This window comes from Vicugna pacos, chromosome 2 (assembly GCF_048564905.1).
Source record: "Vicugna pacos chromosome 2, VicPac4, whole genome shotgun sequence".
In the NCBI taxonomy this organism is placed as follows: domain Eukaryota; kingdom Metazoa; phylum Chordata; class Mammalia; order Artiodactyla; family Camelidae; genus Vicugna; species Vicugna pacos.
This window is the reverse complement of record NC_132988.1, coordinates 46,845,197-46,868,400: the sequence shown is the minus strand read 5'-3', so window position 1 is coordinate 46,868,400 and position 23,204 is coordinate 46,845,197. Positions and strand designations below refer to the sequence as shown.

At 32.6% G+C, this 23,204-nt stretch overlaps 1 protein-coding gene across 2 annotated transcripts in view; it reads left to right on the top strand.

Annotated features, from left to right (window-relative positions):
- AIMP1 (aminoacyl tRNA synthetase complex interacting multifunctional protein 1) overlaps nucleotides 1-23,204 on the top strand; it is a 36,589-nt gene that overhangs the window by 9,650 nt on the left and 3,735 nt on the right. For both annotated transcript variants that reach the window (XR_012059758.1, XM_006216164.4), the window contains exons 2-6: nucleotides 1,238-1,371; nucleotides 3,391-3,504; nucleotides 6,255-6,425; nucleotides 11,650-11,861; nucleotides 14,761-14,929. Coding sequence is in view for 1 of the 2 variants with exons in the window: in XM_006216164.4 (XP_006216226.1) it covers nucleotides 1,238-1,371; nucleotides 3,391-3,504; nucleotides 6,255-6,425; nucleotides 11,650-11,861; nucleotides 14,761-14,929 (800 nt within the window). In the remaining variant the exon portion in view is untranslated. The remainder of the gene's footprint in view (nucleotides 1-1,237; nucleotides 1,372-3,390; nucleotides 3,505-6,254; nucleotides 6,426-11,649; nucleotides 11,862-14,760; nucleotides 14,930-23,204) is intronic.

Genomic DNA, 23,204 nt, shown 5'->3' with positions numbered 1-23,204 from the left:
TGGCAGAATTTAAAAGGTGATATCTTCATTTTCAATTTTTTGTACCTTTTTTCTTTTTTGCTCTGTATTTTTCTAAACAATTAAATAACAGTCCTTGTAGAAAAGGAGCTTATTCCAGATTAATCCCCGTTTATATTTTCTTCATTTACTAGTAACTTTATTTTCATAGGATTAAAAAATTGCTTTCATATCATAAATTGTTAATTTTAGCATGAAGTATTTTGAGGGTTGGTTTTCTTTTTATAAAAAAAGCAAACATTTAAGTGTTCTTTGTATAAGATGGTTATTGCCTAATTGAAATTTGTCTTATTTGTCCATTATTAGCCAATTTTTTCTTTATGAAAAAAATTTACCATTTATTGAGTGTGCATCATTTATTTAAAATCAGAAGTATTTCAGAAGTGCTTATGTCATAGTTTGAATTATAAATTGATGTTAAATTAGGTAAAAAAGAGCAATTCATAGTATTGTTAATGATTAACCTTGTCTTTTGTCAGTGTGACTATTTTTCTTAATTGGCAGTTTGAACTTAAGTATGATAAATTAATCTCAGGATATTTGCTTATATGCATTTTTCTGCACATTGATAATTTTTTTCTAATTTCTATGAATTAGTTTAAAGTTAAAATTCTTATTCTAATTTCTTTTACATAGGATACAGTATGATACTGACATTATTTGGGTAGGTGTATGAATAATATGGATGTTTTCCTAATTGTTGACCTTTTTCTTTTAATATTTGTTTGGCCTTCCTAATTTACTTATTTTTCCTTAAATTTGTACATAATTAAATAAACAGTAGAAATATCCAATATACAAAAGAAACATAGAAAGAAAGAATTCAGCGATTCTTTTTACTTTGGAACCCAGTCGTGGTGCTCGGTTATCCCTTAGTTGAAGTTATTGTTATTTTTTCCCTTAGCGTTCCCATCTTATGTCATAATAGTCTGCAGTGTTTTAAAGCTTTCTTTAAAGCTTTCCAGCCTAAAATATGATTAAGTAGCATGTTTTCTGCTTTTTAGAAAAAAATCAATTTTCTTTTCCAAACAGAATGAGAAATTAACCTATTAATATTTCCGCCTTCTGTTTGGTCTGTTGCTCTATGTAGGAAAAATGTTTTTCATTGTTCTGTTACAGTAGAAAATGCTTTTCATTTCAGACTGCTTGTTCGTGGTGTCCTATACAATTAATTTATTCCTTCTACAGTATAATTTATCACTTTTATTTTTTCACTTAGGATTTTCTGCCGTTTCTTGGCAAAAATGGCAACCAGTGATGCTGTTCTGAAGAGACTAGAACAGAAGGGTGCAGAGGCAGATCAAATTATTGAATATCTTAAGCAGCAAGTTGCTCTTCTTAAGGAGAAAGCAAGTAAGAAAATTTAAATTTTCTAAGAGGATACTCAAAAATGAATTCATAAATTGACAGAGCAGAAAAAAATGTTTTTACGCATACATTATTACTTCACAATCTTATTGATAACTTTTATATTCCTTTAATAATAATTTTGAGTGAAATAATATACTAGGATTAAGGTAAGTTAGAATTAGGGTAAGTGAATATATGATATTTAGAGAAAATGTATTACTTCAAGACTACTAAAGGAAAATTAATATTTAAAATAAATTGGTATAGAATTAGAGATGAAAAATGAGGAAATTGGGTAAAATCAAGTATGAACTAAAACATATTCTCTAATCTTGTATAGAAGAAAATATATACTTTCACATTACTCTCTGCTAAAACATTTTATGAAATGACTTTTACTATTTTTCCAATACTTTAGTTTTGCTTAGAAATTGCTATGATATGTACAAAAATATCCAATATGAATTTCTGCTTTTAGAATGTAGGTTGACTTTTGTTTTGTTTGTTTAACTGTAATTTATTTCTCACTAGCCAATGTTAATGTAATGAAAATTCTAAAATCTTTTACCATCACTTACAGAAATAAATGCTTTTTCTCTGCTACATAAAACTGAATGGCTTATAGAATCCTACATTTACTCTCCCCAGATTTTTCCCTTTATCAGTTTTTTTCTTAATTTTAAATACTGTTTTAATTATTTCTTTTTTTATAATATTTTATAAGTATTTTTCTTAAGATTTTAAGTGCTTTCTTATTATTTAAAACTCTTAATATTTCTTCCCATTAATAAGAAAATATATAATATAGAGATGGATGTAATATAGAGAAGAATTTTTAAATTCTTTTAAGAAAGTAATTTGTAAATAGTAATAATAAAATATGTATTTCAGTAAGTAAATACTTAGGTAGGACTATACTCCCAGACATATGAAGGTCATATGCTATATGGTTCAGATATGTGAAATCACCAAGAATGCTACAGGTATAACACCGTTGATATAGACTGATATAGTCTGCCTTAGTGTAGGAAATTCAGATACCAGAAGCAGCCTTCAGTCATGTTTTTGATTTACTTGGAATGACCAATGATTCTTTAGGTAAAGCTCCTGAACAAAACAAAGTACAGTCTCTTCTTAATTTGCATGGTACTTGATTCCTAGAAAATTCAGAGTATAATGAAAACATTTAAGAATATTTCATGCTTATATATAAAAAATGTTTAGGATCTAGGCTCAAATAATTAACAAGATTTTCACTTATACAAATATACAGTAAGTCACTGCAATATCCGGTAGGATGTGAGATGACTGTTCATTTTGCAGGAATATCAAGTATATTGCAGGACATCTGGCATCCCTGACCCCTCTCCAACAAATGCCAGTAATGACTCCCATTATTTGTGACAATCAAAATGCTACCACAGATTTTCAAAATCCCATCTAAGGAGCAGTACCAACCCCACTGAGAGTAACTTTTTTTTTTTTTTTTTAATATTTCTGTATACCCTGTTGCTCACCTTTAACACATACTATATATTGAGCAAATCTTTGGAGTTATTTCATTCATTAAATGTTTGACCAGCTCAACTTCTGTGACATTAGGAGTAAAAGATTATTTAGCTCCTTTTACAAGGTAATGACTAAAAAGAAATAAATGAGAATAATTTTTTATTGTTTGGTATCATTAGATCTCAAATGTTTTTAAAAAATTGGTATATCTAATATTTGTCTTTGTTTCTTGCAGTTAATGTTACTGACACTCTGAGTTTAAGTTGTCATAAGCATCTTTATAAAAGCTAGGAAAATGATTGGTAAACAAAACCTTTTCACAGATTTTCTCCCTTTTTCTCTCTCTTTTAAATATGTTCTTTTAATAAATACTAAACTGATGTAAAGGAACTGGCCAAACATTTGGTTATGAGCTATGTTTATACTGACTATGCTGTTTTCAAGTAGTATTCATAAGAAACCATTTGGAAAGCACTGCTGTATCGATCTTATATGGATGTTTTTTGATCTCAGTTTTGCAGGCGACTTTGAGAGAAGAGAAGAAACTTCGAGTTGAAAATGCCAAATTGAAGAAGGAAATTGAAGATTTGAAACAAGAGCTAATTAAGGCAGAAATTCAAAATGGAGGTGATTAAATATGGAAATGATAGGTTGTTTTAATTTACAATAATAATTAGTATATCATTTATTGTTTATTAAGTTAGGTTTTATACTTGGTTGCTCATCTTATCCCCACAGCAGCCTTCTCATGCATTCATCCTCCGAGATTGAAGAGACTTAGAAAAGGCAAATGATCTTGCCTGAGATCATGCAAAAAGTATCAAAGCTGGGGTTTAGAAACCTATGCTTTTTTTTCTTTTTGGTATATATATTTTTATTGAAGTATAGTCAGTTTACAATGTTGTGTCAGTTTCTAGCGTATAGCATAATGCTTCCATCATACATGAACATACATATATTTGTTTTCGTATTCTTTTTCACCATAAGTTATTATAAGATATTGAATATAGTTCCCTGTGCTATACAGTAGAAACTTGTTTATGTATTTTATAAGAAACCTGTTTTTAATCTCTGTACTATACTTCAACTTGATCATCACTGTTCCCTAGTGAATAGTTGTAAGCCATAATAATACTTAATTAGCATTTATTAAGTTTTTCTGTATACCAGGCACTGTGTGCCAAGTGATTCATACATACACATTTTATCCTTAAAATTATTTGTACACAAATATCCTTGTTTTATACATTGAAGCTGAGAGATGTATAGTAATTTGCCTGAAATTAAATACTATTTATAAGTTATCCAAGCCAGCAGGTAATTATCATTTCAGCTATTATGTTGTAAATAAAATTATATTTTTTTGAATTATTTCAAAGGTGTCTAGCTAAATTTACATTATTATAGAATAACATTAATAGTAATAATAATTCTATTATAATTTCAAAGTACCACATAGGAAGGCATTTGATTGTAGTGTAGAAAATATTTCCTAGGTGAATTAAGGAGGCCCAAGTATAGGGAAACCTCTCTTACTACTGCTTCTTTTGACCTTTATTCTGTCAGTAAGTTATTTTGAATGCTGTACTGTGAACTCTACCCTTAGTGAGCTAAATAAAAGTAAGGAAAAACATCAATAATATTTATTTAAAACTATCAACTGGAGAGAATATTTTTTGTCAGTGGAAAATTTGAGGCTAATTGATGTTTCTCAAGATTAGGAGGTTTGGAATATAGGTATAGAATTAAATAAACAACTAAAATATTAGCAATGTTAAACTTCTTGTCATTTCTTCTAGCTCTAGAAGATTGCCCTGTAAACATTAAACTTTTAAATTCTCATCTTATTAATGAAATGCTAAAACAAATCAACAGCTTGAATTAAAGTGCTGAATTCCTGTCTGATGGTGAAACATAAAATAGGAATGGATGGAGGGTCACATTACTAAAAGAAGCAATAGCCTCCAAGGAACTTAAAAAGTACCTCAGAAAAGTGATCTGAATATTGGCTGGAATGTCAGCCGTATCAAAATCCCTCACAAGATTATATTTTTGTATGTTCACTAGGCTATGAAAATGTTTTTAACATTGCTGAAGCAGTTTTCTTTGCTTCTTTAAAAAGTTGTTTTTTGAAATAGAATTATGGACAAGTGATGCTATTGTCTCTCCATTAATTCTGATATAGAAATGACTATTACTTAAACATCTTTCCAGTTGATTGTTCAGTTTAAAAGAAAACCTGAGTGAAAAACATGCCGTGTTGCTAAACCATGAAGGTATAGTCTCTGGAGACAGCCAGCCTGGGTATAAATTCTTACTTCCCTACTCACTATGTGTATGAAGGGCCAGTGTCTTCTGTTTGGCTCAGGTTGATCATCTGTAAATAGATATGAATAGAACTTACCACGTAGGGTATTAATGAGAATTGCAAGAGTTAATTCATATAAAGCATTTTGAAAAGTGTCTAGGACTTACTAAGTTCATAATAAATATTAGCTAAAATTGTTGTTACCTATAATTTTCTCAGTTTAGTTATTAGTGATTAAATGAAAATAATGCATTCTTTTATCATGGTTAAAATATACATAATTTCTTGGCAGCCTTTTTATAATCTCAGATAGTAGAGACTTGATACTCAAATACAATGAATTTCTGTTTTAAAAAGAGTTCATATTTTACCATATGAGCTGGCAGTTCCGTTCCTGGGTTTATATATCCTAAAAAACCAAAAGCACTAATTTGAAAATATACATGCACCCCAGTGTTCATACAAGCATTATTTACAATCACCAAGATACGGAAGCAGCATCAATATCCATCAACAGATGAATGGATAAAGATGTGGTATATTTATACAATGGAATACCACTCAGCTATTTGAAAAAAATGAAATTTTGCCATTTGCAGCAGCATAGATGGATTTGGAGGGTATTATGCTAAGTGAAATAAGTCAGAGAAAGACAAATACTGTATTAAATCACTTACATATGAAATCTAAAAAATACAACAGACTATTAAATATCACAGAAAAGAAGCTGACCCACAGATACAGAGAACAAACTGGTGGTTACCAGTGGGAGAGGGGTGTGGGGAGTTGGAGTATAGGGGTAGTGAGTTAAGAGGTATAAGCTATTAGGTATAAAGTAAATTACAAGGATATATTGTGCAACATGGAGAGTATAGCCAATATTTTATAATAACTATACATGGAGTATAACCTTTACAAATTGTGAATCACTGTATTGTACACCTATAACTTATATAATATTGTATATCAACTATACTTCAATAAAAAAATTCATATTTTTGATTCACAGTTTCATGGTTTTCCATTTGTTTGCTTGAATATAAATGGCATTATCTATTTTCTCTGTCAGTGAAACAAATACCATTCCCATCTGATACTCCACTGCAAGCTGATTCTACGGCTTCTGAAAATGTGGTACAGTCTATACCAATAACAACCATATCTTCTGGTGCCAAAGAGCAGATAAAAGGAGGAGGAGAAGGAGAAGAAAAGAAGGTGAAGGAGAAAATTGAAAAGAAAGGTATTTTTAACCTTTAAAGTTATTTGTCACTTGACTGGTTTATCAGATCAACATTTTTGATGACAATAATGGCATCACAAAGAAAAGTTCAAACTTTTATGAACTAGAATAAAGTTTGGAATAATCGGATATTGGAACAGAGAAGCTGGGCCCTAAAGGACATGTGAAGATTGACCAGGTTGACAGGGGTAAGAGTGTGGCATTTGAGGTAGAGAGACCAGCATAACTTAAAACGTAGAAAATAAAGATTACGTGTAGAGGCTCTTGTATAGTTTGATCTGACTGAATTTAGGTGTATATATAGAGTATATATAGTATATAGGGACTTCAGAGAAGTCACAGTAGAAAGTTACCTTAGAATCATTTGTGAAGACAGAAAAAACAGAAGGTATGAACTAAGGCATGGGGGTGTTAAGGTTTGAGGAACCCCAAGGAACTGAAGTAGGAGGTATATCATGTCCACTTAGGCAATCAGACTAGAAATCTTACAGTCAACTTAAACTTGTCCCCGTCCCTCAATTTCCATATCTAATTGGCTACCGAAGCCTATACAGGCATACCTTGTAGATGCTGCAGGTTTGATTCTAGACCACTGCAATAAAGCAAATATTGCAAGAAAGCAAGTCACAAGAATTTTTTGGTTTCCCAGTACACATGAAAGTTAGTTTACACTATACTATAGTCTATTAAGTGTTCAATAGTACTACGTCTTAAAAAATAACATACACACCTTAATTAAAAGTACTTTATTGCTAATGCTAGCTATCACCTGAGCTTTCAGCAAGTCATAATCTTTTTGCTGGGAGAGAGTCTCTTTTTGATGTTGATGGCTTCTGATTGATCAGCAACCTTGCTGAAGGCTGGGGTGCCTGTGGCAACTTTTAAAAATAAGACAGTGAAGTTTGCTGTATTGATTGAATCTTCCTCTCAATCTTGCTCATCCATTGGAGGCAACTCTTTATCCATTAAATTTTATCATGAGATCTCAATAATTCAGTCACACTTTCAGGTTCTACTTCTAATTCTAGTTCTCTTGCTGTTTCCATCACATCTGCAGTTCCTTCCTCCACTGACTTCTTGAACCCCTCAAATCATCCATGAGGATTGAAATCAGCTTCTTCCAGACCCCTGTTAATGTTGATATTAGACCTCTTTTTGTTAATTACAAATGTTCTTTATGGTGTCTAGAATAGCAAATGCTTTTCAGAAGGTTTTCAGTTGACTGCCTAGCTCCATCAGGAGAATCACTATGGTATCTATAGCCTTACAAAAATGTATTTCTTAAATAATAAGGCTTGAAAGTCAAAATTACTTTTTGATCCATGGGCTACAGACCTTAGTCTCATTGCACATCTTCATCAGAGCTCTTGGGTGACCAGGTGCATTGTGGGTGAGCAGGAACAGTTTGAACAGACTCATTTTTTTCTGAGCAGAAAGTCTCAACAGTGGGCTTTAAATATTTAGTAAACCATGTTGTAAACAGATGTGCTGTCATACAGGCTTTGGTGTTTCATTTATAGAGCACAGGCAGAGTAGATTTAGCATCATTTTTAAGGGCCCCACAGTTTTTGGAATGGTAAATGAGCATTGGCTTCAACTTAAAGTCACCAGCTGCATTAGCCCCTGACAAGACAGTCAGCCTGTCCTTTGAAACTAGGGATTGACTTCTCCTCTCTAGCTATGAAAGTCCTAGATGACATCTTTTTCCAATAGAATGCTGTTTCATCTATGTGGAAAATCTGTTGTTTAGTGTAATGAGCCACCCTCATTAATTATCTTAGCTAGATCTTCTGGATAACTTGCAGCTTCTACATCAGCACTTACTACTTCACCTTGAATTTTTATGTTATGGAGACAACTTTCTTTAAATCATGAACCAATGTCTGCTGACTTTAAACTTTTCTTTTGCAGATTTCTTATCTCTCTTAGCCTTCACAAAACTGAAGAAAGTTGGGGCTTTGCTCTGGCTTTTGGGCTTTGACTTAAGGGAATGTTGTGGCTGGTTTGGTCTTCTATCCAGACTGGCTAAAACTTTCTCCATGTCACCAATAAGACTGTTTTGCTTTCTTACCATTCATGTCTTCACTGGAGTAGCACTTTTAATTTCCTTCAACTTTCTTTTGCATTCACAACTTGGCTAATTGGCACAAGAGATCTAGGTTCCGGCCTGTCTCAGGTTTTGATGTGCCTTCCTCTCTACGCTTAATCATTTCTAGCTTTTGATTTAAAGTAAAGGATGTGTGATTCTTCCTTTCCTTTGACACTAAGAGACCATTGTAGGGTTATTAATTGGCCAAATTTCGACAGTGTGTCTCAAGGAATAGAGAGGCCTGAGGAAAGGGAGAGGGATGGTTTCGTCTGGTTAGTGGAGCAGTCACAACACACAACATTTATTTAACATTTTATATGGGCATTTGCAATTACAATAGTAACATCAAAGATCACTGACCACAGATCACCATAACAAATATAATAATAATGAAAAAGTTTGAAATATTGCAAAAATTACCAAAATGTGACAGAGACATGAAATGAACAAGTGCTTTTGGAAAAATGGTGCCAAGAGACTTGCTTGATGCAGAGTTGCCATAAACCTTCAATTTGTAAAATAATGCAATATCTGAAGCATAATAAAGGGAAGCACAATAAAATCGGGTATGCCTGTAATTTCTACCACCAAAACACATCTGGAGCCCAGCTCTGTGCCTCCATTTTGTTAGGTGCTTCCAGGTAGCTCAGGTTCTCATGATCTCATTTGAATTAATGTTAAAGCCTCATGCTTTCTAGTTTACCTTGCTGCTGAAGCTATGTTTTCAATCATAAATCTGACTTCTCTCCTTTATTCCTTTCTAGACTTTGTTTCCCCAAATATGTCTTAAAAAGTGCTATTGTAATTCATTATGCATGCCTCTCATAATACTTATACTCATTTAAAATTTTTTTTTGGAAAATATAAAATGGTTGAGGGGTTTATGAACTAACCAAAGCCATTTTAGCATCTAACACTTGTCAGTTCCTCTTGGTAAGCATCAGGAGCCTCTGTTAGAAGTAGTTAGGGCCTGGACATCCCTTCTTACATAACTTCACCACTGGGTGGTAATGGTTACAATGGAAGCAAGTCAGGCTTATTCTTTCACTTTATTAATTTTATCATGCATCCTGTTCTTATAAGTTTGGTGAGTTCCCTCCTCAAAGAGAGTGCATTATTGTGGCTACAGGATCAGTCAACCTTCCAGTCAAATGGAGCAACCAAACCTTCCTTTGTGGGAGGAGGGAGCACGCAAGTCCAACTGGAGGTCTAGGTCTAGAATGCCTCTCTCCAATAGAGCTTTCTGTTTTGTGTAGCTGCATTATCCAACACAGTAGCCAATAGCCACATGTGGCTATGAACATTTGAAATGTGTCTGGTATGACTGAAAAACTGAATTTTTAATTTAATTTTAAATTTAAATGTAAATAGCTGAATGGGGTTGACAGCTCCTGTATTGGACATTGCTGGAATAGTGGGCTGTTCCATAAATGTTTGGCTGCTAAGATTGCCAGATTCCAAAATTCTGCTCATGCAAGGGCTTTAGTGCTCATATAGTCTTTCTGTATTGCCATATATGAGCATCAATCATTTGTCAGCAAAACATTTATAAAATCCCTAATGATGACTAACAGAATTTTGGTATAGATGTTGATTTTTGCAATCACCTCTGTAATATGGATTGCTGATAAAGGTATTTCAGATGTTCAGGTGGTAGATTAAAGTTAAAAAATGTATATGAATATACTTATATCGTACTGTTATACTGTGTATAGTATTTTAGAGTAAATATATAGTTTATCACTCAAAGGCAACTGCTATTAAGATTTTTGGTGTGTTTTTTTCTAGTAATCATGCATACATTTTTGTATCATTTATGTCTTTACCATTAAAAAAATCTTCTCCTAGAATGTTATATGGAAAATGGTGTTTGTTAAAAAAAAATGCTAATGAGATTAAAAATTGTCCATTATTTTGAACTAGCTCTACACCCACCTTTGTAAACTATCTTTGTATAAATTGTGAATGTCCTTTATACAAAATCATTTGTTCCCACTCTGGAGAGTGGAGAGAATTACTCTTTTCTGTGTTTCTATATTTTTTTGTGTATGAAATGTTTATCACATGTTCCTTGTATACATCTGTCTTAAAAGAGATTTTTAGTGCCTGGCTAGTGTGGGCCACTAATCTTACAATTTGCTGTGTCTTAGATCTCAGTAAATATTTGTTCAAAGATGAAACAAAGATACAGTTGAGAAAGGATGCTTCGAAGCCACGTTACCTTATCTCAACCTTGTAGTTGGAAGATAAATAAGTTTTTATTTTGTTTTACTTAAAAAAATTTTTTTTTGTTGCCAGAGAAGCTAAATGTAAACTTAGGGAATATGAACTCTTTACAGGTTGCGTTTTGATTCAGTGGCTAAAGTATCTTTTGCTAATGAAAGTTATATTAGAAGCATATAAGTAGTAGTAAAATTTTAAAAACATAATCAGAATAAAGTATTCTATTCCCCTCAGATAGTTGCTGTGGATAAACCTAAAGCCCTAGTAAGTCTTCAGGGAAATATAAGAAATGGAGAAATTCACTGTAGATTTATTGGTGTGTTTAACTGATGAGAGAAACATTTTATCAGTGAAATTATATTTGATTGTAGTTCATTCTATTATTGGCTACTGATTGTGGTATTCTTTATAAATAAAGAATTTTTCACTCTCTAGAGTCACAGTAAATCTTAAAAAATTTTTTACATGGCTGTTTCAGGGATAGGTAAACTTTCTCTGTAAAGGGCTCTTTAGTAAATATGTTAATAAGCTTTGCAGGCTGTAAAGTCTCTGTTACAGCTTCTTCACTCTGCTGTAGTACAAAGGCATCCAAACGATACATAAATTAATAAATATGGTTTTGTTCTAGTAAAGCTGTTTGACAACTTTACTAGATTTGGTCTGTGAGCCATAGATTACGAACGTCTACACTATGTCGTCAGCTAGAGAGACAGGTATTCAATGGAGAAACAGCTAAAATAGAATTAAGATGTTATGATATGAATAATTCTTTCCTTTGTTTTTATGTAAGTGAATATAGGAGATAAACACTTTTATTTTTCTTTTAAACTCATCAGTATTAATGCTTTGGAATTTTTCATAGTGTATTTTTGTTTTACTTCCGATGTTTACTCATTTGTAAGTATTTTTTAGGAGAGAAAAAGGAGAAAAAGCAGCAATCAGTAGCAGGAAGCACTGACTCTAAGCCTGTCGATGTTTCCCGTCTTGATCTTCGAATTGGTTGTATCATCACGGCCAAAAAACACCCTGATGCAGATTCTTTGTATGTGGAAGAAGTAGATGTTGGGGAAACAACCCCAAGAACAGTTGTCAGTGGCCTGGTGAATCATGTTCCTCTTGAACAGGTAATCTGAACAGCTAAAATTACTTCTACATATACATGTCACTTTCATTCCCTCTTTCTGAATGATTTTTCATATGATTTTGTATCAGATTACCATTCAACATGAGCCAATATTGGTTAATTCAGTTGATTCATTTGAATGTAATTAATTCCACCAAAAGTTCATGTAACTACCAAAAACTTGTAAACGATGTATAAATTAAGATCAAATTCATGATCATGGAAAGAAGAAAAGATGTATTATTTTTTCTCAATTTTCAAAAATGTTTTTATATTGGTGTTTTGTATAAAATATAATATGTATTTTTTTCATCTTCATTGTACCATCATGGAATTTTATCATTCCTTGATTTTTTAAAACTCACTGTTACATAAACTCAGACAGCTCCAATCTAAAAGTAAGAGAACGAGGGTTTTTTTTCTTAATAACTCAAGAAGTATTTTCATACCTGAAGAATAAAGAGGAAAGGGAATCATGAAAATCGAACTTGCAGTTTTTAATGGTATTACTTATTCATTCAATGTTGGATGTTTTGTATTTTATTACTTAAGTATTTAAATGTATATATATGTTTCCAATGACATTGGAAAGAATCAAAGACAGTAATAGTTTTTAATTTGCTCTTTCTAGACATCTTCTTTAGTAATTTGAGTTATCTACCTATTTCCTCTGCCTCATGGTGCTTCAAAGATATCACAAAGACCATAGACTTCAGTATTAAGATGGTCTGCCCCTCTGTTCATTGCCAACTCTGTTGCTTATTGGCATTGTGAACTCGCACAAGTTCCTGCATTCATTCATTCATGTTTCTGCATGCAGATATTTATTAAGCACCCACAGCGTACCAGGAATTATTCTAGGCAAGGGGGACAACAGTGAATTAAAATAGATAGATAAGTAGGTAGGTAGGTAGGTAGATAGATAGATAGATAGATAGATAGATAGATAGATATGTTTAAAAAGAAAAAAAAGCAAGAAACCCTGCCTTTGTGAAGCTCATATTCCAATGGGGGAGTCAGAAAATTATAGTACATACTATGTTACATAATGATAAATACCAGGAGAAAAGTAAAGTAGGGAAAGAATCTAGGAAGTATTAAGGCTAGGAAGACGTTGTCTATATAAAGTGGCCAAGGAGTGCCAAAGAAAGTGATATTAAGTAAAGGTCTAAGAAAATGAAGAAAACAAGTTATTCTGTCTGGTGGGAGAGCATTTTCAGGCAGCCCTGAGTCAGATGTATGCCTGGGATGTTTGAAGAACAGCAGGAGGCCAGTGTCACTGTAGCAGAGTAAGCAAGGGGAAATGCCATGGGAGATGAAATCAGAGATGAGGGTGCCAAATAATAAAAGGTCTTACAGATCATTGTAGAGACTTAAGCTTTTATGCTGAGTGAGATGAAAGCCATTGGAGGATTTTTGAGCTAAGGAGTAACATGATCTGTCTCACATACTAATAGTATCATCTGGTTGCTTTGTTGAGGGGAGAAAGATGGAATTAAGGAGATCACTGAAGAAATTTCTCTTATCTCTGAAAAAAAGATAAACTTGGCACATGTTTTGTTTTTTTCTTGTTAACATTCATTTTGTACAGGACCAGGGCTCCTTCATAAGTACTTATGAAGTTAGATTCATAAGGAGCCCTGGAGAAAAGAACCAACTGATCTTGAGCCAGCTCAAATTGGAAAAACTCTTCCTCAATGGGACTTCATCTTTGTTCTTATAAGTTGCAGACTATTTCTTCTCTTCCTAAAGCTGCCACTCGCAGCCACAAGCAAAGTTATTTATATACACATCTGTATCTAACCCATCAAGTCAGTACTAGTAAGCATTCTATAAAGTAACAGCACTTAGCCCCAAAATTGCATGCCAGATTTTCTACATTTGTCTATTTTTCTGAGATAAATATCCCCAGCTATCATCTAATTCTTAACAGAGTGTATGTAGCTAACCCTGTTGTTTTTCTTATACATATTTGCTATGTTTTTTTTTTAAAGTTCTCATTTATGTGACATTACAGTTATTTGTTTGAAGAAGAGTCTAATTCATGAAGACCTCCAAAAAGAGGGCTTTTTACATTCGATTCTTAGGCTTATATTTTTTAATCATAGAATTAGGAGGTAAATTTACACATAACATTTATTTGTAAAATTTTTTTATCCAGAATTCTCACCCACTCTCCTGCCCCATAGTGATTGTGTTCTCATATGTTCTTTTATTTTAAACCTGTTGAAAGAATTTAAACAACTGTGTTTCTTATTTTTGTGTGTTGGGGAAAAAATTAAGAGACTTCAACTTTTGAAGTTTAAAGAAATTTGTTTTTTTCTATAATAAGTTGTAGAAATAGCCCTAAGTTTAATTGTAGTGTGCATACTGCTTGAATTGTTAAGTGAACAGTATTTTTTAAATTAGGAAACGAATCTTGCATAGTTTTGGAAATGACAAACATGTAGGAGAAAATGATTATGCATTTGTTTAGTGCTAATGCTAATCTAAGTGTTTACATACATGTTATGATTTAATCCTTGTGACAAATCTTTGATATCATTTGCTTCATCGACTTTATACAGGGAGATCAACTTTATAGTCTCATTGCTAGTACGTGGTAGCTATTCAAAACCAAATCTGTTTTACTCAATCATTTATTTATTCATTCAATAAATACTTAAGTGAAAGGCCTTACCTTTGCTCTTTGATTTATAATGTATTGGCAGCTTGTAGAATTTTTTTTCATGTTGATATAAAACTTAACAACCTAAAAGATTTGGGACACAAATAAAAATAAAAACAGCCACAAAAATAGAACATTTGCTTTTTAGCATATAGATGTACTTTAATGTATTCTAGCTATGATTATTCTAAAGCTGTATGCATCTTTAATCATCAGTTTGTATTTCACACAGATGCAAAATCGGATGGTGATTTTACTTTGTAACCTGAAACCTGCAAAGATGAGGGGAGTAGTATCCCAAGCAATGGTGATGTGTGCTAGCTCACCAGAGAAAGTTGAAATCTTGGCACCTCCCAATGGGTCTGTTCCTGGAGACAGAATTACTTTTGATGCTTTCCCTGGTAAGTATTTATTAGTCCTTATTTAAAATAGTTTGGAAATTATTGTTCTCAAAGCTGTACTTGGAATGTTTAAATTTAAAATCAGTCCTGTGTATGACTTACAAGTCTTTAACTTTAAATGACTATTATTACTGATATTATTATCAAGTTTATTGAGATTGACTCAAGTTGGCACACTGAGTACAACCATCTAATCACCCTCTTCCCATGAACACTCAGTTTACAGAAAACACCAAAGAGATTTTACCCTAGGTGAAATACTAATTTTGATACCTACATAGCAGAAGAGGGTAATGTGGATAGAGAACAAATTAATGTGCTGCAAAATCATTTAAGCTGTGCATTGTCTCAGAATGCAATACAGAAAAATGAAGAGATAAAAAGTTCAGACAGGAAGGGAAAAATGTATAATTTTCTAAGTCTGTCTAATCATATACTTGCATATGCTTTTACCAGACTTGAGGGTATAGAGAAAAATCTCTTCAGTCAAAATTTATACTTATTTTTATAACCTAAAAGGAAGTTTCATTTCATATTGCTTATTCTCTCCAATAAAATGCTTCTGAGACAGATGAAGCTCCATAATGTGTGAGAAAGTTTCTTCAGATAAGTCTTTGAAGCAGAAGAGAAAGGATGCTTGGCAGATGTAGAAAAATATTTCTTTCTTAAAAGAGGGAAGATCTCGTAAGAGGAAAAAGAGTTAGAAATTAAAAGACTGCATTTACAGAAGCTGTTCATTTGACTTGAGTAAGGGAAAGCAGAAATAAATTAGGATAACAAGTAGAATTAGATTTAAAAGTCAGAATTGATTTGGAGACATACTTGTAGAAATAGCTGAGTTTTAATGGAATAGCAAGGCTGATGTGATTGTATAGTCCTATTTTTTTTAATCCTGTGTTAACTGTGTTTGATGAAATACTAGGATATGAACAATTTTAACATTGGAATAATAAGATTAAAAAAATGGATAAAAGCATGAGTTAGCTTCCTTGAAAGTCAGCTCTCCACTCCTAATCCAAAGTAGACTAATCTAAAAACTACGGAAATTATTTAACAAGTATCCGTGATTTTGATTGCATGTGTATGTTTTAAACTTTGTTAGATTGGAAATCATAATGGTCTGTGCTCTTAGAACTTTCTCTGGTAAATTAGGTTTGGGGAAAATCCCAGTCTGAATCATTTCTCGAAGCAGCATGATGACTTTAGGTTCTAGGAGCACATGATTGCCACTCTACTTACCAGGATATCAAAACACTTCCCCAGACTTCATGCTTCTGGATAAGCTGTCATGTGTATATGTGACAAACCTGAAATTGTTTAGAAGTCTCTCACTAAGTTGGAATGGAATAACAATAATAACCAACTTTTTTCTTTTAGGATTCGTCATATATTGAGGGAAAAAAACCCCAAATCTTGGTTTACCTTTTCAGATTAACATTTGCCTTCCTTTTTACTTAAATACTTATGATTTAGTACATTTTAAGTTTTATTTTTGATATAAATTGTAGATGGTTAGAACTGGAAGAGATCATCTACTTTAACCCACTATTTTACAAATTTGGAAACTGAGACCCATCAAAACTTAGTTACTTGCTTAAGGCTATTTAGAGTTTGTAGAAGGATCAGTAGATGTGCCTGAACCTCTAATACTGTTAGCATTTTTGTTTGTTGATTGCTGCTTACTATGAATTCATATGGACTATTCCGTTAGAGAAGGCTTATAGTTCTTTTTTTTCTATGACAACTTTCATTCCCTTGTCTCATAGAATTAATGGGTTAATATTTCAACACTTGAATCAGTTGTTATTAATTTGAATGTTATTATTAAGTCTATTGACAGTTGTTGTTGTTTTTAGTTACTCAGTGACTAAATTAGAGATGCTAATAACCCAGTATGGGTTTCTTGCCTTTGCTATATTTTTTAATCTTTCAATCTGTTTGGCTATTTGTGTGTTTATATTTACATTGTTCCAAAGTGTGATATTTCTTCCATATTTATAGTTTCTCCTTGTGTCTTAGCATATGAATATATAGATCATGTACAAAAAATATTTGTAAATTGAAAGAAAGGAAAACCTAATGTTAAAGGGGCCCATAAGGTTGTTTGAATTATTTTCTTATAAATTATAATATGCTTAACCAAGCTGAACAGCATCAAATAATTGATACATTTAGAGACATGAGGTCTGTTAATACTCATCTTGCTTATGCTTCCATATCAGTTACTGCTTCTGTAGCAGTAAATCTGAAAGGAAATAACAGTTAATACTATGTATGCAACAGACCATTAGTCTTAATTCTTTCTTCTTCCTTTTCCCAGAGAGAGCCATGATTTATCAGTGCTTTATTTTTCACCATATGTTTTACATTTTAAAGCTTAAGGTGTCTGCTGGTACATTTTGATGTGAAGTTAGATGTACTCAGTGTCTAGAGATTTATATATCATGTTGTATATATTAAGTATGGTATAGAAACTGCAGTTGGGGCTCAAACCTTTGAATTGCTATTTGGCTTTGAATAAGCTTTTACACTTAACAGCTGTTTTCTCCAACTACAAAACCAAAAATTTCCATTGGGTTTAGAAGATGCCAAGTAATATTTTTATAACACTGGCTAAAAACCTCTTCACTACTTTTTTTTTAATCTTAAATGTGTGAAGCCATAAATTTTAGTATTTAAATATGGTAACTGGTCCCTAAAGCATCAAGCAAAAATAACTTGAAAATAGTATTATAGCTAGGAGACAAAGGCTATGACACCCCCCCCTTTTTTTTTTTTGAGAATGCACTATTTTTGGTCTAATGATAAATGAGAATTTGCATTCAGATTTTAACTTCTAAGATCATGCTTATTTCTATTGATATTGAGTCTTATTAATAAATATATGTTAATGTTGAATCACAAAGCATGTATCATATGCAAGAGTCTTTAACTTTTGGACCTATTTGTTCTTTAAAAATAATTTTTTTTATTGAGTGGTATGAGTTCTTTATATATGTTAGATATATATCCAAATATTATCTCTCATTCAGTTGATTGCCTTTTAGTTTTCTTGGTGGCTTTACTTCACTGTGCAAAAACTTTTTAGTCTGATGTAGTCCCATTTGTTTATTTTTTCTATTGTTGCATTTGCCTGAGGAGACATATTTAACAAAATATTAAGACTGATATCAAAGAGGTTACTCCCTGTGTTTTCTTCCAGGAGTTTTATGGTTTCAGGACTTACATTTAAGTCTTTAATCCACTTTGAGTTTATTTTTGTATATGGTGTAAGAAAGGAGTCCAGTTTGATTCTTTTGTATGTAGCTGTCTAGCTTTCCTAACACCATTTATGGAAGAGACCGTCTTTTCCCCATTGTGTATTCTTGCCTCCTTCATCACAGATTAACTGTTGATTTGAGCACGGGCTCTCTTCTGTTCCATTTATCTTTGTGTCTGTTTTTGTGACAGTATACTGTTAAAATTACTACAGCTTTGTAGTGTAATTTCAAGTTTGGTATAGTTTCAAATATGACACCTCCAGCCTTGTTTTTCTTTCTTAAGATTGCTTTGGCTATTTAAGGTCTTTTGTGTTTACATACACATTTTAGGATTATTTGTTCTAGTTCTAAGAAAAATGCCATGCAAATTTTGGTAGAGATTGCATTGAATCTGGAGTTTGCTTTGGATAGTATGGACACCTTAGCGATACTGATTCTTCCAGTCCATGAACACAATGTATCTTTCCATTTATTTGTGTCATCTTCCGTTTCTTTCCTCAGTGTCTTACAGTTTTCAGAGTACAGGCCTTCCAACTCCTCAGTTAAATTTATTCCTAGGTATTTTTTGAGTCAGTTGTAAATGTGGTAAGGATGTGGAGAAAAGGGAACCCTCGTGCACTGTTGGTGGGAATGTAAATTGGTGCAGCCTCTGTGGAAAACAGTATGGAGATTCCTCAAAAACCTAAAAGTAGAATTACCATATGATCCAGAAATTTCACTTCTAGATATTTATCTGAAGGAAACAAAAACTAACTTGAAAAGATATATGCACTCCTATGTTCATTGCAGCATTATTTATGATAGCCAAGATATGGAAGCAACCTAAGTGTTCATCGATAGATGAATAGATAAAAAAGATGTGGGAAATATATATATATATGTATACACACACACAATGTAATATCACTGAACCATTAAAAGAATGAAATCTTACCATTTGTAGCAATACGGATGGACCTGGAGTGTATTATGCTTAGTGAAATAAGTCAGATAAAGACAAATCCCATATGATTTTACGTATATGTGGAATCTAAAAAGCAAAACAAACAAATAAAACAGAAAATTGTAGATACAGAGAACAAACTGATAGTTACTAGAGGGGAAAGAGGCTGGAGGATGGACAAAATAGGTGAAGGCAATGAAGAGGTACAAACTTACAGCTATAAAATAAGTAAGTCACAGGGATATAATGTATATGTAGGGAATATAATCAATATTGTAACAACTTTGTATGGTGACAGATAGTAATTGATCTTATTGCAGTTTTCATTTAATAATGTATAAAAATATCGAATTACTATGTTGTATACCTGAAACTAATAAAATGTTTCTTAAAATTAAAAAAAAAAACCTGTCTGTATTTGATTCTTTTCTGTAAAACCCATTTTGATGAGGTTTCTCTGTCCACTGTTCCACCAGAACTGCTCTTGTCAAGGTCACCAGTTACTCCCTTTAGCTAAATCCATGGCTAGTTCTCAGTCCTTAATTAATTTTAACTTGGCTTCTGACACCACACCTGCGTGGTGGTCCTCATGCTTCACTGGCTACTCTGCTCGTCTCCTTTGCTGATTCTTCTTACCTCCCTGACCTCTTAGAGTGCCTCCAACCTTGTCCCTTGACACTTGACCTTTTCTCTTTTTCCATGCTTGACCTCTTCTCTTTTTCTTTCCATGTTCATTCCCTTGGCTCTATTATTCAGTCACTTATACCTACTAGTCTTCACTAACATTTCCCAAGGGAAAAAATGCATCTCCCAATCTTCTACCTAGATTTCCTTTTTCCCGTAGTATTTCCCATCTCATCCCTCAGGCACTACACTCTCCCAGTTGCTTAACTGCTTTTTTTCTGAACATGTCTGGAATTACATTCCAGAAAAATGTCAGACATAGAGTAGGAGGTCAATAAATTGGTTAATGAAGGAAACATGCTAGTAAAACATGTAAAAAACACACCAAAAAAACCCCACCAGTGTTTGGAGAATAGACCTGAGTATCTGCCTTCATGGCTGCCAAGATCATTCCTGTCAAAAACTACTTTTCTCTATTAATTAGTTTTGTAAAAGTGATTGACCCCCTATTTGCAATGTTATACTTTAGTGTTTGTACCACACAAGGTGGTAGTTAACAATTATTATAATTCAAAAGCTCAGTTAATGAAACATAAAGTAATTAAGTTAGTGCTAAGCTTTTTATGGCCTTGGCAGGTATCAGAGAAGCTGATGATCAGTGAGCATTTTGTACAATAGAATGGCCTAATTAAAATGAAATTTTTGGCTTCTGTTCCAGACTTGTGAAAGCCTGGATCTCTGGAATTCATATTTACTACTATTTGTAGATTTTAAATGCTGAGGTGGTAGTCAGAGCTTTTTACATCTGTACAGACTTTTCTCTGAATTAGTTCCTATTATCTATGTGTTTTATTTAGAATGAGTAGGCCTAAAATAATCTCTGAAAGATGAGTTATCTTGCAATATGTGTATTTCCAAATGATGATTATTGGTATGTGTTTAGCAATTACAGAGGCTCTACAGTTTTTAGCTTTAAGAACTTTTATTGATATCATCACTTACCTTCTTTGGATAGCCATAACAAAAAAAAAAAGAAAGAAAGAGAAGAAAATTAGGAAAATAAGATTTATAAGAAGGATATAACACAGGCATGATCAAAGATTTCTCTGGAAAATAGAGTTTATTTTTTTTTAAATGTTTAAAATACTAGGTAAACTTTTCATGGGAGGTGATTTAAACTTTCGTTTCAGACTGACTTTATACCCTACCAAACAGTGTGTTACTGGGAAATGTTTTGAGTAAGCCAGAGGCTAGCACTGTTTTCAAGACTTCAGCTCTGATTTATATTTGGTGATCATAATGTGATGGGTTTTAATGCAATCTCAAATTTTTAGTTGTGTGAATCAGTTTCATTTACTGATTTGCTAAAGCCTTCCAGCCACATTCAGGGTGTTCAGGTATTGAGCCTTATGTGTACAAAACAAAAGTCGAGATTTGGAGGTTCCTCTCATTAACTTCTAGTTCATTTTTAGTTCAATTCTTTGTTTCTGGAAAATTATGACAGTCTTGTGTAAGAACTTTAAAACCTTCAGATCTTAGCTCCACCAGCGTTGGGTGACCTAGGAACCTTTCTGAGCCTCAGCTGTTGCATCTATAAGAAGGGATTTTTCATGGTATTTGTTTCTTGTGAGTTTTGTGAGGTTTAATTTTTTAAACACTTAGCTACCCGCCTGGTATTTTAAATTCTTAGCTGCAGCTCTTGTGCCTCTATTTCCTCACTTGTAAAATGGGGGTAATTAATAGCATTTAATACACTGAGGGGATTAAATGAGTCAATACACATAAAGCACATAGTGCAGTGACTGGCACATAGTAAGCACCATGTAAGTGGAAGTGTTATGTATTGTTATGAATATTACTTTCTATACAATGTTAATATCTTCCTGGATCTGATAAGCTTAATTTTCTGCTGCACTGCTCAGAGCATATGTCTGCAGTCAGCAGAAATTTACCCACACAATGTATGGTCTTGATTAGAAGCTTTTACACAAACCTGGGGATGATCTACTTGAATTCATTATCTGTCTGTCAACATCTTTTGGTGGATATAGGGAGTGTGGATTCAAAGTTAGTACGCAGGCCCTCTGAACAATGTGTCTGCCTTCAGCTTTTCAGAATTCTAGAATGTTTACTTCCCCACATGATCTGTGCACAAAGTGGGATTATGCTCTTAGAGTAAGCAACAGTTGAGAAACAAAAAATAAAAATTTTATACTTTATATACTGAAATTTTTTTCTATTCTTTTATTAATTAGTTTTTCTGTTGCCCAGTCAAATCATCAAATGATCTTAAAGGGGTAAGAAAAATCATCTTTTATACTAGTCAGTCTTAGTTTTGGTTTCATTGCCTGTTCTACTATAGATACATTATTCAATCAACTGTTCCATCGTCTCTGAAAACCTATGTTTCAGAGGATAGTTTTGTATATTCTTGCAGTTTTGTGGCAGTTTCTGAGAGCTAATAAAATGATCTAGAAAGTTATATTTCTATTATTACTGAATAGATATTCAGTAATATTTATTAATAGTTATTACCTCCAGGAAAATCGTTTTCCATTTGAAGCTAACACTTAAGAGATTCATTGCTTTTCTTCATTGTTTTTGAAGCTGATTCTTCATTCCAAATATTACTGTACTTTTCCAGCTACTTAAATGATGTTATATTAAACTTTACTCTCTACTTCCTCATCATTCATTAAGTAGAGAGATTGCTTGGTAAATTGGTAGTCTTTAAGGGTAGACCACATTTATTCTACAATGTATTTACTTTTATTGATTGTAAACTTAGTAGTGTGAGCTACCATAAAGAGAAGAGATAAGATAGTATCCACATGTAAGAGTGTTGTTTCTTTTCTAAAGCATAGTCTATTAGGGGGCAAGTTTTTGGTATCAAATCTGACTCTGCTTGTTGATTGTGTGGCTGAGCAGCTTATCTTCTCTAAGCCTCAGTTTCTTTATATTTAAAATTGCATGCAACAACATATATTCCTGGTGGCTAGATAATACTAGTCCTTGTCTCCTTACTCTTTACTCTCCCTTTCTCTGTCCATCTCACCACATGGAATGGACTGCAGATGAAACCCAGAGTAGTTATTACATTTAGCTCGATGACTCCAATATTTAAGCCAGTATTGGTAAGAAATCTTTATATACTATAGCAGCAATCTAGTCATTGATTTTGTATGTTGAAACATACAGTAAGGCATAAGCTGTTTCTGCCATGTGTAAAAATATAACACATCAAATTTATGGTCTCATCTTTGTACTATCTTTATGTATAGTGATAAAATGAGTATCTTATGTTTTCATTCTAATCATTTAGGGAATAAATTTACTGAGCTATATAACTGGCAGAACTATTTACAATAAGAGTTAAAATAATATCTTCAATATTTGTAAGGAAATAACAAAATATTTTACCAAACAATAATATAAACTGCTGACATCT